Below are 19,690 nucleotides of genomic sequence, written 5' to 3'. Positions count from 1 at the left end.
CCCGCTGCTCCCCTCAGCTGTGTACTTCTCAGTCGGCCTGTTCTGCTCCCCGCTCTGTCTCTGGTGAATTCTATCACCCTCCACATCTCTGGCCTGTACCCCAGTTCTGTATGAATAAATACATTTTTAAAAAAGAGTCCTTTTGTTTTGTGATATGGACAGAAATACCTTAGGTGGAATAATAAAGTGAAATAAAGATGGGGATATTATAGGTGAAAATGATTAACCAAGAGTCGATAATTTTTAAGTCTGGCTGGCAGCAGCAAGGGGTCTGTTTAGGTTAGATCTGTCTTTAGAGGCCTACGTGTATCATAACAAGAAGTTTAAAAAGTGGTGTGAAAGTAGTAAAAGCCTCCTACTTACAAACTCTACCTCCTTTCTTTGTCCATGACTGTATTAGTTCAGTATAAAATGTCTGACTTCATCCTAAAGTACCATAATTTACTGACTTACAGTCTCCTGATGAGTAATTCAGTAACTGAACTGTAACTATGTACACATCCTTTGTCCTTTCTACAGAAATGATAATGTACATGGAATGGAGGCTGACTTTTCTTCCCTGTATGGTGATAGTACTTCATCCAAGAGCTGTATCGAGTCACAAAATTATAAATATGGGCCCTCCCTGTTGGTGCAAGGGGTTAAAATGCAGCACTAGGAAGCTGTCTGCAGCCGCTGCAGCACCAGTTCGATCCCCGGCCAGGAGCTGACCCACAGGGCACAGCAGACCTCTGCTGTCCCCCTGCTTCTCCCCTCAGCAGTGTATTTCAGTCCATCTGCCTGTTCTGCTCCCCACTCTGTCTCTGGTGAATCCTCTCACCCCTACACCTCTAGCTGTACCAAGGTTCTTGTGTGCATAGATAAATCTTTAACAAATATGTAAATGAAAGTGTGCACCTCCCCCACTGTATCCACTGAAAGTATTCAAAACCTCACTGCGAATACCAGCATTTTGCAATGCTACCCACCTCTCTCGGGCGGGTCAAGTGCGAGCTCAGTACTCACTTCTGTAACCCAAGGTTTTACAATTAGCTGATAGCTGAATTCTGCCCAGAGTCATTCAAAGACGAGGGAAAAGCCAATTAGAGTCCCAAAGAATGATTATTCTTAACAGATTTATCCACAGGGTTATAAAGGATCTCACAATGGTCGAGAGAGGGATAATCACGACTTGCAGAGAATGTTGGCCCGAGAGACTTAATTTGTATTTCCATAAAAACGAACAGCTCATGGCCCTCCCTGGTGGTGCAGCGGGTTAAAGCACTGCACTGAGAATCTAAAGCCGCTTCCGCATGAGTTCGATCCCTGCCTGCCTGCCCCGGAGGTGACCACATGGCGCGGCAGACCTCTTCTGACCCGCCCGCTGCTCCCCTCAGCAGTGTACTTCGTCGATCTGCCTGTTCTGCTCCCCACTCTGTCTCTGGTGAAGCCTCTCACCGCCCCTGAGCCTCTGGCCTGTACCCCAGTTCTGTATGCACAAATAAATAAATCTTAAAAAAATAAATAAAAAGAACAGTTCATAAGGGTGTCATTCTTTTCTGTCAGTGCTTATCAACATGTGTAATCTATATTTAGAAAGACATGTTGATTGGTTTGATCAGAAAAATAAAAAACTTATTTGTATAATTACTGGCAAGTATGGAACTCCATCTCTTTATTCCACTTCTAAACTGGAAAAGTTTTTTGTGTCGCCCCCTGGACTTCTGAGTTAGCCTCTTCGAACAACTTCAGATACTAAATCACAGTAAAACAATTTATTTCTTGGTCACAGCCTCGAAATAAAATTCCCGGTATTTTTGTAAAAGAATAACAGCAGAATGGTCATAAGGACCCTGGGAAAAGGTACAGAATCTGCAATGTCTGGCTCTGAGCTGCGGCTCTTCCCGCCCTGGACAATCAGAACTCTCAGGGCTCAAGGTCATTCACTGTTCAGACAGGTGGAAGACACATATGAGTAGGATGTGAACACAAGAGCCAGAAACTACGTACGTAGCTCCTAATATTAGCAAGAAGACTAATTAACAACTTAAAAAGGTAAAAAGAAAATGTCACACAGAAAGAGGAGGTGACCTTCGCTCTTTTACGTCAGAGAAGAAGAAACTCCTTAATAAAACGGAATTTTTTTTAAAGTTGGCATTACAAAACACCTATTCCATCTGAAAACTTTCTTAAATCACATTTAAAAGGAAACAAGATGGAAACTACACTTCTAACTGATGATCAAAATGCTACTGACCACTGGTCAAGACGGAGTCACTGTTGGGACTGACCAAGTGCGGAGATTTACTGAGGGACTGGATAAGGGCAGTAATAAATTAGGCCTTGCATCCAATTAACTGGGCCTTGCATCCGGGATGGGACTAGCTGAAGGTGACAGCGACCTGGGCCTCACATCAAGGGACACAGCGATGAGTCACCCCTTCAGAATCTGAGTTTAGAATCTAATACAAGACCCTTCCCCCCTATAGGGCAGTAGCTACGGACCCCACCTAGGGGCTCTGTCTCAGCTGCTGTCCGGGACCAATAAACTCTGCTTGCTCAGCCTCTCTGCCTCCCGCCTTTCTTTCTTGCGGCGGGTCACAGAAGTTGGGACAAAACAGTCACAGACCAGGACTACCAACCTGGAGCCATTCGAGGATGAAAGAGGAAGCCAGTGTCATAAATGCACTGACTATTAGGTAATCCCTGAGAATGAAAAATAAAAACAGTTCTGGAGGGAGGTTTCAGTTCACCCAGAAGGGGAAGCAAGAAAATAGGGGGATGGGGTGACCGCCAGAGTTAACACCTCACAGCAGGAAGGGTGGGGAGGAACTAAGTGGGAGGAGGGTCCAGTGACAGGGAGGGGGTGAGGTGGGAGGGAGGGGCAAGGGTTGGGAGGGAGGGGAGGAGAAGGTCTGGGAGGGAGGGGAGGGCTAACTAGCTGACAGGGACATCCAGGAAGTGTGAGTGTATTCAGCAGGATGGAGATCAAGCATGCTTGTGTGGAAACAACCTCCAAAAAGATGAAAAGAATAATCCCTAGGATTCAGGTTAGGAGAGGAGTAAAATCGTGTTCCCACCAGCCAGAGAGGAAAGCTCACAGCCCACAATTCCCGAGGAAAGGACCAGAGTGGCTTTGCATCAGCACTCAGTGGCAAAGTCAGTGCAGACTAAAGGCTGCTCTGGTCTCACCTAATGCGGTTTAAAAGCTTCAGAGACAAAGGCTCACAATGTCCCCACTAATGAAAAGCAGCCGGAGGATAATCATAAAATTATGAGAATATTCAGCACTCACCAAGATGCAATCCCTAGTGATGAGAGTCCGATAAAAAGCACTTGTCATGGAAACAGGCAGGAGCAGACAACCCAAAGTGAGGAGAAAAACCAAACCAAGCGGGCCCAGAAATGACACGGTGATAGAACAGCACGCCGCACAGAGAACTTCAGCATAACCAAACATTAGCCAGACTTGCTCATGGCTACGGGCTCTTGACTTACTATTAGTATTTTTTGTACTGTTTACTTTCAAACAACAATAACTTAAAATTGTAAATTCTTTTGTTGCCCTTAAAAGTATCGATCTTCTCCCAGCCTCTTGCCAGTCTGACAACCCAGCCTGGCTTTATCTAGACCCTGGGAACCAACAACTGCAAATGGAAACATGACAGGGGACCATACCCCACTGTCCAGTCTCTGAGGGGACAGGACCGTCACTGCGGTGAAGCCAGCCTTGAGCACAGATAACCTGATCCCAGAGAACATCATCCAAAAGTTCTAGGGTGGACCCACCCTGGTGGTGCAAGGGGTTACACCGCAGCACTATGAAGGTCTCCCCAGCCACTGAAACACGAGTTCGATCCCCGGGCAGGGAGCTGACCCACAGGGTGCAGCAGGCCCCTCCTGACTCCACCCACTGCTCCCCTCAGCAGCATAGTTCAGTCAATCTGCCTGGTTTGCTCCCTACTCTGTGAATCCTCTCACCCTCGCACCTCTGGCATGTACCCCAGTTCTTATATGAATAAACAAATCCCCCCCCAAAAAAAGCTCTGGAGTAACCAAGATGCTTGAACATCTCATTAATCAAATGTCTCCTCCAAAGTCACTGTTCCCCGTTGTGTCCTCAGAGGGACCCCAAAGGCCACAAGGAACAAGTTGGGACAGTGTTACCCTACTTGTGATTGAAGTCCCCAGAGCAGGGGAGGGGAGAGATATTTGAAAATATCCTGACGGATATTTTTCAAAATTTAATAAAAAGAATACAGAGAGGCTCAAGCCATCCAACCAAGTCCAAGCACAACACAGAAAAGGGCAGTTAGCTGGGATGCAGGCTGAAGGGGGTCGCGGGAGCACGAGAGGACCGTGTGCACCTGAGGACGAGTAACCCCAAGAGTGAAAATCTGAAAAAGCAGAAAGGAAAGGTCCTACAAGCACACACGAATCAAACTGCTCAGAGTCAGTGATGCGGGAGAGGCTTCCTCATCACAGCTACCTGTGAAGTGTGCCCAAAGGGTTTTCTGCTTTCCTTTGGCTTGGCAGAAATACTGCGTGGGTTGGTGGGTGGGTGGGGGTGGCTGTGTGGGGGTGTGTCTGCACACACGTGTGTGTGTGCATGCGGGTGTGGGTGTGTGTGCGTGGGTGTGAGTGTGTGCATGTGGGGTATGTGTGGGGGTGCAAGTGTGCATGTGTGGGGGTGTATATGTCAGTGTGTGTGCATGTGGGTGTGAGTGTGCGTGGGTGCGGGTGTCTGTGGGAGTGGGTATGTGCACATGTGTGCATGACCTTGTGGATGAGTAGTCTAACCCGAAGCGAGCACAAAAAGCAAAAATGCATATGCAAAAACAACTCCAACATTTAAAGTAAAATAATACAGAAGTATATTTGCATGCATACCTTTATGCAAATTTTATGCACACAGTTGGGTGCATATGCAAATATTTTTAAAGAAAATGTGAGGAACTAAGAATAAATAAATCCCTTCACACAGGAGAAAAACTTGTACACACACGAGGACAGTTAGTTTTGTTCTAATTCTTGGTTTTCATTCCTCATTAAATGTGAAGCAGTGGTACTCTTTGGAGATAGAAGCTGTTCTATTTTACATCCTTAGGGAAAAACAATGTCCTTGCACTGGCAAAATTTTCACTCTTCTACTTGCAAAGGGGAAGCACAGGCACCAGTAACCAACGACACCCACAGACTACAAGATCTGCTCCCTCAAATATTCACATCAAATAAAATTAGCCGACGATGAGCTCAAACACACCCACACGCAGACGACAGCGACATATACAACGCACACACAGAAACACCTCTACTCTATACCAGGTGTTCTTTTCATCCATGTCAAATCTTTCATCAGTCTCAACTCAAAAATATATCGCATTATTGTGAATTTAGGAAAATAACATCCATGCCTTAAAGGTTTTCTGGGCTCCTTCTGGTCCTTCCTCCTCCCACTCAAACCTGTAAACCACCGACGCTTTACTGTCTCTATAGTTTTACCAGACCCAGCCCGCATCCAAGTTTCCTCCATGGCTCAGTAACACACTTCTTTTAGGGATGAGCAGTATTCTATTATTTGGATGTCCACAGTTACTTCTCCATTTTTGTGTCTGTTTCTAAGTTTTGATATTTAGGAATAAAGTAACCACAAACATGTAAGTTTTCAACCCCTTAGGGTAAATCTGAGGGCACCCAATGGCTGGATCCTCTGGCCAGAGCAGTTCAGTTTTGTAAGAAACCATCCTCCCAGAGTGCTGGGCCATTTTTTCCTCCTACTAGCAATGGCTGAGGAGCCCGGAGAAGCCTGCTGCTCCACGACCCCGAATGGGTTTGCAGCGTCTGGGACGTGCACGAGAAGTGCGGTGACCTTTCACTATGGTTTCTATGTCCGCTTGCTCTTGACATGGGATGGGACACGGGCTGTCTTTCCAAATATAATTTGCAATCTATAGTCTTTGCTGAGGTGTTTGTTAAGATATATTCGGCCATTTTCTTAATCCCTGTGTTTGAGTTTTAAGAAGTATATATCTTGAATAACAGCCTTTCATCAGATAAGACTTGCAAATATTTTCTTTGATAGTATGGCTTGCATCCTCATCCTCCTGAAATGGTCCTGTGCACAGCATAATTTGATAATTTTAATGAAATCCATCTTACTTGCTTGTCTTGATTTTGTGTTTTAAAAGGTAGCCTCAAGATCATCTATGTTTTCTCCTATGTGACTACTAGGAGTTTTATAGTTTTGGGGTTCACATTTAGGTCCATGATGAACTTTGAGTTATTCTGTGAAGGATGCAAGATGCATGTGTATTTTCATTTGTATCCGCATCTGAATGTTCAGTAGTTCTACTATCATTCGTTTGGTCTATCATGTCTCTACTATATTGTCTTTGCATCTGTGTTCAAACAAAGATCAGTTGCCCTATAGTTACGTGGGTCTATCTCTGGAATTTCTACTCTGTTCCACTGATCATTCTGTCTGTATTTTCCCCAGTAATACACTACCATGACTACTCTAGCTTTATACTAAGCCTTGAAGTCAAGTTATGTCTCTCTCCAACCTGTTCTTACCCTTTGACATGGCATTAGCTGTTCTGGGTCTTTGAGCCTCTCCATATAAAATCTCCACTTAGTGTGTTGATTTCAGTGAAAGAACTTGATATTATTTACATTGGGATTAAATTAAATCTATAGATCACATTGGCAAAAACTGTATCTTGATAATATGGAGTCTTTCTACCCATGAATACACATCTTCAAGATACATTTGTGAATATGATACCATTTAAATTTATTATTTATCAGCCTTTTCAATTTCACAGAATGTTATTTCTTAAGTTCCCCTCTCAATTTCTTTACTCTCAAAAAAGTTGAAATTACAGAACATCAAAGTTCTGAGAGATAAAATGTGTTCTGGGGGAGAAAATGTGTTTTAGATTTTTGCTTTTAGATAAACAGGGATTTAAAAAGATTAGTATGGTTTAATTCTTAATTAAATATTTCCTGAAGATACACAAAATTACTTTAGCATGAAACTAGGAAAAATCAAATAATTAAATTTCAGTATGTTTTATTGGAGCTAAGTATGTAATTCAATTCCATCAAATAACTTAGTACCAACTTTGATCTAAAGAAAGATCTTACATGTCTGTAAAACCTTAGAAATAAATAGTTTTATGACTTAGTCCTTTTCTATTTAACGCGAGATGGCACATACTTCTGTCAAACCAAAGTTTTCTTTGAAGGAAAATAATACTGAGAAATCACTCGCTCACTGCAGACACGCCTAAACCAGCTTTTAATGTTTTTGTTGTTGTTGTTTTCTATAGAAAACAGAAAGTTATACCTCCTGATATTTTTGTTCTAAGTGGGGCAATCACTGAAATACGATCTGTCCATGAAGTATGACGGGAGGTGGAACTTGCTGTGGCTATGGTGTGGTATCATGTATTTGAAAAGGTGTGAACAGAACCTCTGAATCATATACAGTGTTGTAAACCATTGTCAATGCAATGGAAAGAAGTAAACAGACTAATGTTTGTGTCCTACATTGACGTGTGACCGTAACGGCTGTTAAGGTAGCAGATTACAGAAATTCCAATTCACAAACCCACATTAAACAAGTCAGTCCCAAAATTACATTCATGTGAAATGTCCAGAACAGACAAATCTATGCTACTTACTGGTATTTTCCTAAAACTACAGGAAATGGGGAGAGAGAAGTGGCTGCTAACACATGCAGGCATTTTTTTGGACCCACGAGGATTTTCTAGAGTTGATTGTGGAGATGGATGCACAGCCCTGAATATGTGAAAAATATGAAACTGTACCCTACAAATGGATGCATTGTATGGACTGCAAATTAGAGTGCTGTAAAGCTTAAAAATAGGGGCCTCCCTCATGGTGCAAGGGGTTAAATCTCAGCACTATCAAGGTATATAGGCAGCCACTGCAGCGCGACTTGGATCTCTGGCCAGGGAGCTGACCGAAGGGCACAGCAGACCTCTCCTGTCTCCCCACTGCTGCCCTCAGCAATGGATTTCAGTAGATCTGCCTGTTCCGCTCCCCACTCTGTCTCTGGTAAATCCTCTCACCCAGCCCCTGCACCTCGGGTCTGTATCCCAGTTCTTGGGTGCATAAATAAATCTTTAAAAACATGAAAAATAGGTAAAGAGCAAAGATTGTTTTCATCCAAGTCACTGCAGCATTATGGCTTCTAATTTTACGTCTCAAAGAGCTTCGGTCAGGAGCATTCTTAATCAAATGATCTACAACACAGTAAGCTCTTTCACCTCTTAATTTGTGTTGCCAGCATCCCTATCTCAGGGAGACTCAAAAAGCCTACTCATGTATTTCTCCATGTATTTCATAATTCAATGCTGAGAACGTGGCTCAGTGTGTGGGGGGGGGCGGATTTTGCACTTCTCAAGCTCTGGCCTCTTTGTTTCTGTTCTACTGTAATGGCATTTAAATTTGTTCCTATGTGGCTGTTTGCTATTATGTAAATAAGTTACTACTGGATACTCTCTTATGATTTTTCACTAACTCGCTGACTTGGAATTTGTTAAGACATCCCTACTCTCCCCCGCCATCAGAATTCTTGCAACCTTTGAAGATCCATCCTGACCTGTGCAAATAAATGTTTCCCTTGACCAAACAGCTGACAAAACCACTTTTCTTTTGAGGACTTGGTGCCTTTTTGTGTAAACAATGCAATATCTAGAATCAGCAAACGTTGCCTATATCGTGGGGAAAAGTCAGAGCAATGGAAAATAGGCCAAAAGGAAGGACTTCAAATCATTTTTTTTTTTTTTAAGATTTCATTTATTTGTGCATACCGAACTGGAGTACAGGCCAGAGGTGCAGGGGTGGTGAGAGGCTTCACCAGAGACAGAGCGGGGAGCAGGACAGGCAGACTGAACAAGCACACTGCTGAGGGGAGCAGAGGGCGGGTCAGGCCATGTGGCACAGCCGATCACCTCCGGGGAGGGGATCGAACTCACACTAGTTGTAGTGCTGTGTCCTAAGCCATTGTGCCACCAGGGAGGGCCAGTACTAGAAATCTCCCAGCAACTTTCTTCCCCTGCTCTTCACTGAGTCCACCTGTGGCCCCCTCACTAAGAAGCAGACCCCAGGTGTCTCTTGCTCAAGGGGATCCCTGTCTAGAGGACAAGGTAAAAGCAAACAGGCATCTGTAGTAGGTAGTAAAGTTACTAATAAGTGATAAAGTAACTGGGCTGAAAGCCAGACGCAGAATACTTGAATCTACAGGAAATCTGCTGTCTAGAGAGTCCATTATTATATGTCCCAATATCCTGGAGCTGATGATGGATAGCCGTGTGCTTTTTATGGATTTCTCATTGCTTGGGTTTGACTTTTTTTGTTGATTTTGTCTTGTTTTATTCCAGTTTCTTGGGTGTATTTACAATGGGCCCCTCACATGAAGGAATCTGAGTATTCCCTGTTTCTTGTCACATGGTTATTCCCATCACTGTTCCCACAGGCTTAGAGCCTACAAAACTCACCTGCTCAGAACACGTTAGTCAAAGAGCCACACAGACGTTGCTTTACATCTTAGGTGTTTCTGTCGTATGCAAAATGTTGTGATTTTTATTGGTCACAATACATTTTGTTATTTGTTAATGTATCTCTTAATGGTGATTAGTGGTGCTCAAAGAAGGGCATGATTAGGAAATACTGCAGTTAGCATCCATGAGCTAAAGGAAACTATGCTCGGAGCCAGTCTAGGCTTGTAGAAGGAGATGAGCATAGTATAATTTCCACTGTAAATGGTTCAATATCCTCACAAGCTTAAAAAAAAGGAGGAACACTATTCATGTTCAAATGAACCATTGTGATAATTTCATCCAAAAGGACATGAATTGTGCCCAGCACACACTCTTCATCAGGGACCTCAAATCAAAACCATGAGACATGTCGCGTGACACCTGCTTGTATAGTAAATGAAAATGGTAAGAGGAAAAGCTGGAACCCTTGTGTCTCGTGGGTGGGCAGTAGAACAGTGGAGCCATGAGGGACACTGTGCATGTCCCTCAACACACTGAAAACAGAATGGCCTCTGACCAGCAAGTCCACTTCTGGGATGTATTGAAACTTACTGAAATCAGGGTCTTTCTGAGATTTCTGCTTCATCATATTCGAGCAGCACCACTCAGCATAGCCAAGTCAGGGACCGCTAAACGGACAAGGAAATACGGAATATACAGAACGGCCATAGGCCTGTCTAAGCAGGAAGGAATTACTCCATCTGCAGTATTGGGGGAAGCCAGAGGACATTATGCTAAGTGAAACAGCATTTAGTCGGTCATAAAAAAACAAATCTGTGTCATCCTCCTCACACAAGGTCTCTCAGCCAGCCAAAATCACGAAGCAGAAAATAGAATGGAGGTTACCAGGGGCTGGAAGAGGGAAAACGAGGACTAGCTTGCATGGACACGGAGATCCTAGTAAGAAGACGGGTGTATTCTACAGAGCTGCTGTATAACGTAGCATCACAGTTAACAACACACGCCATATATTTTGAGGTATTTAAGAAAAAGAAAATAGATCTCTGGCTGAATGTTCTTACTGCAAACTAAAAATTTTCTACACAGAGAAACTTTTCCAAGTGATGGATATGTTTGATATTGTGGCCGTGGCAATGGTATATGAATATGTACAAACGCATCAAAAGTAGACACTAAACATCTATATATTTCTGTATCTGCTATACCTCCATAAAGCCAAAAGGACTCCCTAGAAACATTTGGATTGCCACACCCAAGTCACCCCAAATTAAGGGCTTTTAAGTATAGACATTTTTTGGCTTTTAGAGTATATATTTGGAAAAAGTATAGAGTAAAAAAAAATGGACATGTAATGTACATGAAAAGAAGGGACAACTTTGAATTTATCACTCCAGATTTGTTATATCATAGAGAATGTTTTATGGGTGCTCTCTATTCCTGTCTTAGGGAGTGTTTTATGGGGTGTGCTCCATTCCTGTCTTGGGGAATGTTTTATGGGGTGCTCTCCACTCCTGTCTTACATCCAAGAGTTTCACTGGTTTATATACACAAGCATGGCTAGGCTCAGCTCCTAGCAGGCAAGAGAAGCAGAGACAGTGGGGCAGAGAAAGCCAACGGGGCTGTGGGCCAGTCCCCTTCAACAGGAAAACTGATCCAATAGGTAAAATAAAAACTACCGCTATTTGTTTAAAGGAGCATGTGTCTCCAGAAAGGTCTCATCTGAGTATCCTTGTATAGGGGGTTTCTGAAGCAGAAAACCAAACAAAAGTCCCAACACAGCATCTTTGGATTTAAGAGTCTTCTCTGGTCAGTATCTTCCAGCCGGGAATAAAGATGTTTTGTGAACCCAAAGCTACCCACCGGTGGAAACTTTGCCACCTTGTAACTTAGCTCGAGGCCTTAACTTTTATTTCCTTTCAGCCTATTTGATCACAAATACCAAGTTATTAATTGTTCAGTCACTAAATAGCAGCTGACTCCTTTGCATTGTTTTAAATTTTAAAACAGGATTGCTTCAATGAAATGTTAAAATGTCCTGATTTGCCTCATTTTCTTTATCATTTTATGTCTCTTATAAGAACCGTGGATTCTGAACAGCCTGATGTTCTTTCATAGTTCTTGCAATGGCCTTAAAGTTAAGGAGATCATCTCAGTGTTCTGAGGGTAACCTTGGCATATCTAAATTGCCCACTAGTAGTTCAGTTAATTCTTACTTACGCAATTTACTGCTTATATTATTCTTAAGTGCGTTTGTTTAAAAAGGTCTTGCTGCCATTTGTATCTGCAAAATGGCATCCCACGGGCTTCATTCTTCACTCACATTACAGAATTCTAACCTGGCATTTTATCAGCCTCCCTCTCCCATCCCACAAGCTCATTTACATCTTGCAAAGAACAAGCCAAACAGATTTTCATGATGGAGGGGACAACAGAGGAGAAGCTTCCAGCAACCTGGAAAATCCAAAGCCCTTAGGGGTGGAAAGCAGTGGCCTCCCTGGGAAAAAAAAAGGACAAGTATTGGAGTCAAATGACTGGCGTTGAAGTCCCTGTTCAGAAAGAGAAGCAAGTAGAGGTGGAGAGAAAAGGGAGGCTCACCACTGACGGCCATGTTCGTGGCGCTCTGGGTGGGGAGCGGAGAAGGGAGCAGACGGACATACACCGTGTGTGATGTACATTATGAGCTGCCCGTTCAATGGGGAAGCATCCAGGCAGCAAGCAAAAATACACAATGATTAAGTCTTCTAAAACCTTACATATTTTTTGAGAGAAATAGTAAAGGAAGTAATTTCTAGACTGAAACAATTCTCCTCAAGGAGCTATTTGTAAACTGAGGTGAATGGCCGGGTGATGGATTGCTTGGAGGTGAAAGACCCAAGTAGGACTCTTCTAGATGGGGAAAACAGCATGGCCCTCTGTGTGAGTTGGGGTTCCCCAGAAAAACAGAACCAACAGGATGCATATCTCACACACCACAGGATTCTACTCATCTGACTAGGGAGGCTGACAGTCACGCCATCTGTGGTCTGCAAGCTGGTGAACCAGGGAAGCTGGTGTTGTCATTCAGTGTAAGTCTGAAGGCCTGAGAGGTGGAGGCTGATGGTGTGAGTCCCAGCTCAGTCTGAAGCCCAAGAGCAAGGGGTGGTGATGAATGAGGTGGGAGGAAATGGCTGCCCAGCTCCAGAGAAGGGGAAGCTCGCCCTCTCTCGCCTTTTTTGTTCTCATTGAAACAGATGATACAAACTTCTCTGCTTACCTGACTCGCTGAAGTGCGAATATCTTCTGAAACACTCACAGACACCCAGAAATAATGTTTTACCCACGCCGGGCACCCCTTCCACCAGCCCAGCTGACACATAAACCAGCCATCACAGTCTGCGGATTGTCTTAGCTCGCCAGCATCTCCTGCAACCATATCTAATCTTCAAATAAAATCGAGTTTATTCTTCACCTTGGAAACAGCAGAGCAGTCACCCCAGCCTGCCAGTGAAAGACAAGTCTGACTGGAATACAATTCTCAACGCTCCTTAGAAGTAGGGGTCACGACGCAGAGTTGCTTAGCCAAGGATGACAAACGGAAATACGGCATGCCTCCCCCGACATGGCAAGCAGTTCCCACAGGACCCCTGTTCATCCTCTCTCTCCACTGTACACAAGGACCCGTCCATGACCTCTGTGAGTGGAGGCCAGCAGGCGCTGGGCACGAGGACAAGCTGCTCTTCCTCTGCAGAGAGCAGAGGGGAGTTGGCAGCTCTACAGCATCTGGGAGCATTGCTCGTAGGAGCAGTCAGGGAAGAGAGGTGATTCCGCTCACCTGTGGAGACCACAGGCCGACTCGGACAGGTGAGCTGGGATTTGCTGGAACCTGAAAATTACTTGGGAGGCAGTGCTAGGCCCAGAAAGGGGAAGTTACTGGAGTGTGTAAACAGCACTTTGCAGCCTATCACCAGTTGCTGGGTGGAAAAAGTGAGAGTCAGCCAATGACAGTGGGGAAGAGACCCACAGGAGGACCAAGGATGGTGGTGGAGCGGCAGGCATGGCAGGGAGCGTGAGTGCAGACCCGGGCATCACGCTGAGAAGAGGCAACCAGTTCTTTGGCTGCTTCTCAGGAGACATTTATTTACGTAAGCCACTGAGTAGCATGAAGAGACAGGATTCTCCACTACACCTTCAAGGTGCCCCCCATGATGTATGCAAAAGACCAACTACAAGGGGCCTCCAGGGTGGTGCAAGGGGTTCAGTCTCAGCACTGTGGAGCTCTGGGCAGCTGCTGCAGCACGAGTTCTATCCCTGCCAGGGAGGGGCCCACACGGCTGGCAGACCTCTGCTGTCTCCCCGCTGCTCCCCTCAGCAGTGTCCTCCATCAATCTGCCTGTTCTGCTGCCCACTCTGTCTCTGATGGGTCCTCTCAGTCCCTCATACCTCTGGCCTGTAGCCCAGTTCTTGTTTGCATAAATAAATACATCTTCTAAAAAATAGCTACACAACATAATCTTTCTCAAAGTGAAGGTATCAGCATAGAATATTCATTTCCTATAAATCACAATTCCAACTTTCTGCCCCCCACCACCTCCCCAAGTCAAAAAGGTATTTTGATGCGTTTGAGAAAAAGGCGTGTGAGCTACTGGAGACATATGGAGGCCTCGCTGCCTGTGTCTCTATAAATATTTTATGTCTCTATAAATACTGGCAAAAAGAACATTGGGAATTATAAAGTACAAGAAATATTGCCTTATCACAAAAGGTAGAAAATATCTTAATAAAATCCTTTAGAAGATACTGAGTAAACGCATAAAAAATTATAAAGATGGAAAAGTTGCATTTCACTGTTTAGCTTCAGGTCAGTTTTCAAGTGTTAACAGTATTCTCTACATTTAAAAAGATAGCTTCCGTTATGGAAGAATGTCATAGACGGTGAAAGAATGGAACAAAGTATTTGTAATCAATATAACTTAGATGAATGTTTGATTCTCTAGATCATGAGATTTCATTAAAATGATCTTTTCAGCACACTTGGAATTTAAAATCTAATTTGAATCAATATTTACAAAGTCACGAAGGAAAAGCTGAGTAAGTATTAAAATCTGCAGAGGAACAACATTTTGAATGCAATCATTTCTACTACTCTTTGTCATGATTTCATTTAAAATACTTCTTAGATTTTACAATTAATTTCTTGGATTTACTTTTCTAAATACCAGTGATTGAAGAATGGTTTCCCTTCCACCAGACTTTCAATACGTTTTTAAAAATCTTGGTCTATTAAGCACATCTGTTCCCAACTCAAAAAAATCGCTCATCTTTCCATCAGTACTTCTTTGCCAGGCTATATTTGCTTAAATCTAAACAGTTTCAGGCATCTAAAAAGAATTGCACTTGTATTCAAAAATGTTTCTAGAGAGCAACAGTGAAAGCAAATGTCATCCAAATTTTGAGGAGTAAAACACGAGAATTCACCATGATACAATTTTTCTAGATTACCAATCAACTATATGGGACTATTTTGAATATTGACTATTTTACACTTCTCATTGCTCTAAATGTACTATGTTTATTCTGTAATGATAATTTATAAATTGTTATTTTACAAATACTAAGTAGTTTTATTTGTTCAGCTTTGAATACTTCAAAGCATTCCAAGATATTTTATAAAATAATATAAGTGCATGCTTACCTCAGAAAAGCTCTACCAATATACAAATTCCTTTCTAGGTAATGAAAAATACAGTTTCAAAATAATTCAGCATAAATAATCCTAGGTCAATAAATGTTGTCCTTCTTTATCTATTTATAATAACACCCCATCATTTACTTTAAGGCTAATTTTCCATTTATTCTGTCAGGGTCATTTTTATTCATTGCCCAAATTTTTAATTCCACTAAGCGAAACATGCACTCAAAAGTTCAGATGTTTGAATATGTTCTGACAACAACTTTAAGGTTTCTTTGGTCATGAAAATCCTAACATCTTTTTATTTAGAAAAACCATCACACATCTATTAGTACAATTTCTGTATGGGAATCAAATTATTGGTCCAATTTACAGTGCATAATCCTGCTTTGATTTTATCCTTTCATGAACAAAACTTGGCTGAGCAATGCAAAGAAGGTATTTTCCCATTTGAAATCCAAAATATCATCTTTGAATATAAAATATTCAATACATTCAACATATTACTTTGCAAACTAACTATAAGCGGTGAGTTTTTCAAAATTGTTAAGTGACTTGGGAAAAAAGCAGCAAATTAACGTCTGGTGTGCACTGCCCACTAGTGGTCATATGTGTTAAATAGCTGCTTTTTAATTAAATTGAAACCAATTCTTATACATTAATTTTCGCCATAAAATCTGACGCTCGTGAGACCATATTACACACATATTCTATGCATAACATGGCTTTTGTATTCTGACCTATTTTTCTCGTCTAACATCAATTTACTTTCAATGTTCACACCCTGAGACGTGTTTAGTTAGGTGCTAGGTAACTGTGAATATTGATGCTGGGAAATATACATATCATGCAAATCCATAGGACAGAAGTCCATATATAAATAATTCACCATTTAAGACAGAAACAACCTCCTTTGACACACTCATGATAATTCAGCAAGGAAATGATGCCTGGCCAGGGAGTGACCCACAGGGCACAGCAGACCTCTCCTGTCTCCCCACTGTTCCCCCCGGCAGTGGATTTCAGTGGCCCCACCTGTTCTGCTCCCCACTCTCTCTCTGGTGAATCCTCTCATCTCTACACCCCTGCATCTCTGGCCTATACCCAGCTCTTGCATGCATAAATAAATAATTCTTTAAAAAAGTCCCAATTACACAGCCGAGTTAAATCCTCAGCTAGTTTGGACAGCTGTCAGGACACATTCAGTCCGTGTGTGCATGTATGTGCAGGTAGATACATGTGTGTGCATCTGTACTGCACACCTACCAGATGTTAATCACATGTGGACCTCTAGCTCATCATTCCTGTTGCTGGGTTTTGTGTTACTCATGATTCTCTCCCACACACTGCCTAGCACAGTGCTTCAATGCCTACAAGGCATCTAACTGGTAAGGTTTAATAATGAATATAAATCAATCATTGAAGTCAAAGGTTTATGACAGCATGTAATCAATGCAAAGAAATGCAAAGGGAAGGTGTCAAGGCTACTGGATCAGAAGCTACTCATTAAAGACACCCGTTACTAAACGGGGAGGGGGGAGTGGGGGAGGAGGAGGAGGGAAATGCACGGGATTATGGTGATGGCACACGGGTGACTTGGTGATGGGAAACCCGAGGGGATTACCATTGAGATGGGGAAAAAATGTACAAAATGATGTAAAAATAAACTTTTGTAATTAAAAAAAAAAAGAAAAAAATAAAGATACCCGTTACTGAGGACAAGGTTTCTCAGGGCCTGGGTCTGACAAGTGTACTAGGGACCTCTGAGCTCAAACGTTCCTCTTCAGACGGAAACTCCATCTCTTGCCTTCTTTCCTCTCCTCTGCTGCGCCTGCCGCCCAGTCGGTCACACACGGGGACACTGCATTGCCTCGGTTCCATTTCCTCACGTGCGCCACGCCTCCTTACCTCATTCACGGTCTCGGCCTTCGATTCTTTCAGTTCTTCATACCTGAGTTTCCACACAGACAAAGCTGTTTCTAGCCGCACTATTTCTTTCTCCAAAGACGAGCGTGTTCTAAACAAGGAATTAAAAGAAACTAGGCTTACACCTTAAAAATAATTTGAGAACTGCATTCCAGTAGGATAGGAATAGATTTTCTATTTCCCTAATGTTTGATATTTTATTGTGTCTATTGTACTGACAGAAAACTTATTCCCACTTATCAAAAACTATAAATACTGCATAAAAGTTGAGTTCATTTGTTATTCTGTCAATTAACTTTACAGTAGGTTAAACACATTTAGTTTGTCAGTATCAAAAGAATTGACTTTCTGTCTACTTTCTCCCATTTTAGTCATGCAATTCTCTCAAAGCATCTTACTCATTTTATTTCCTTACATAGAAGAATATGTTTCTAACTTTAACATTTTTTTAAATCTAGCTTTATATTGTGACTGGATATGAATGAAGACAGAATATGACATGGTGTGACAGAGTATCAAGGAGCCTACCTAACAATTTCAGAAATCAATCACTAAAAGGGGATATAAAAATACTTCTAAAACATTTCCAATTTTATTTTAATGAAGCAATTTTCCAGGGCTCTTTGTCATCTAGTGTAACTGAAATTAATTTTTCACTTGCAGAAAAAGTGACGAAATAGGATTAAACTTGGCTCCTTGGATATCTTAATCATTGATTTTTTCCCCCCTATGCCCACATGCCTATTAGAGTCACTGAAAGTAATTGTTTATTTCTGGTTGTAATTAGCATCTGTTGACCTTTGCAGATGGCAGGGCCTCATCTGTGTGATTAGATTACTGTTCAAACGTGCTTGCTCTTTCTTGTACTTCCATGACATGCAATCCTTGGCTTTGCAAGGGGACCTCCATCATGTGGCAGATCCGAAGCTGACAGAACTCATGTGCCATCGCTAGAAAGGATTCCCCCAGTAAACGCTGTCCTGGGATCAAGCCATGAAGCAGCCCCCAGCCCCAGCTGACCAGGGAGCCAAGCACAGCAGATCCGGGGGCCTGACCCCTGTCGCCTTGTACCCAGATTGTGGACAAAAGAAAGTATTGTCTTAAGCCATGGAATTGCATGGGGTTTAATGCAGATAATACTATTTAAAAGTGGAATTCTGTTATGAACAATTCAGCAGAATGAAGTGAGGGACTAGCGACTGGATGGCTGGCAAAATAATGACAGAACATAAGTTGGGAAAATAATGTTGTGTCTTATTTCATGAGGAAACATGGTAAAATTGTCACTTTTTGTGTCTTGCAAGAGGAAAATATGTCTGGCGTGACGTATGGAAAGCTGGGGGGAAGTACCTGGTCAGACACTGGAAAGATTATAAAATTGGGCTCTCTCTCTTGTATTTTGGTCATTGTTATTCAACGTACATACAGGGCTGGCCCCTGCTCCCAGTGAGAGGTTCAAAACGTGGATCCTACAAGAGGCTCCCCTCGGAGCTCAGCCTACATCCACCAGTCCCCACACACTGCGGCAGCTTAAAGCTGCTTGCCAAGAGCCATTAGGAATCGGAGGTTGTCACAACAACCTTACTGGACTTTGATCTGTGTCAAAGAGGATGTTACTAGAATGATCTCAGCAGCATTCACAGAGCTAGAAGGTGTCTGCAGAACAAAACATTGAAAGCCATTTACATAATCACAAGGCTGACTGGTCTAGGTAGCAATACTATGCAGATAATACCAAAAGAATTAAGCTGTAAATATATTCACTTAATCCAATCACATGGCCAAGCAGTCGATTAAAGAATTACATAATTACTTTTGCATGAAATCAACCATAATATTGAAAGAATAAGAACAAATTAGGGCTTAATTTAACCTAGAAAGACGCACTACTTATAGCACTACAATTTGGAGGATTAACATAGAAAATATATTAAAATCAGCAGAAAAACAGGCCAGGTATAAAGGTCTCCCTCTTCCAGTATCGCCCTGGACTGCTCCTGCTTCAGATGAACAACCTCAGACAAGCTTCTGAGGAGAAGCCACCCAGCAGAGGGCAACAGCCAAGTTCATCCCCCTTCTTAGATGCTGAGTTTGGAATTTCAGAAAGAACAGAGTTAAGTACAGAGCTTACAAGCAGATAAGTAGCAATATTTTGTGTGAAATATAAAGAAATATGCACAGAATGTAAAAATCATTATATATTAAGACATTTATTTGCCATTTGGGGATTTTTGAAAGTCTGCAGAAAGGCATATTCGGTAATGAGTAATGCTGACCTAGACCTGTGAATTTACATTGAAAAATAATGAAATTAACTTCACTGAAATGTTTAAGAATCACAATATTTGTGATTTTTAAAATTTATTAGCATTACATGGGTAGAATACAGGAATGTTTTCTGTTTGTAATAAAAGTTTTAAAAGAAAGGATCATTTGAAAGTGTGGGAAAATCCAGAGTTCTTACATTCACGAATTAACATGTTGAAAAAGCAATGTCAGGTTTTTTGCATTACATTTTAATAAATCAAGGGATAATGTTAACAAAACTATTCACATTAACATAAAAATACTGTTCAAATTAAAAGTA

At 42.2% G+C, this 19,690-nt stretch overlaps 1 protein-coding gene across 1 annotated transcript in view; it reads right to left on the bottom strand.

Moving 5' to 3' along the window:
- CCDC102B (coiled-coil domain containing 102B) overlaps positions 1–19,690 on the bottom strand; it is a 239,920-nt gene that overhangs the window by 154,036 nt on the left and 66,194 nt on the right. Inside the window, exon 5 of the mRNA XM_012725769.1 lies at positions 17,086–17,194. Within this exon, the coding sequence (XP_012581223.1) occupies positions 17,086–17,194 (109 nt within the window). The remainder of the gene's footprint in view (positions 1–17,085; positions 17,195–19,690) is intronic.

Source organism: Condylura cristata, unplaced genomic scaffold, assembly GCF_000260355.1.
Source record: "Condylura cristata isolate star-nosed mole 26May11 unplaced genomic scaffold, ConCri1.0 scaffold00016, whole genome shotgun sequence".
NCBI lineage: Eukaryota > Metazoa > Chordata > Mammalia > Eulipotyphla > Talpidae > Condylura > Condylura cristata.
Note: the sequence above shows the minus strand (reverse complement) of the source record. Positions and strands in the feature narration are given on the sequence as shown.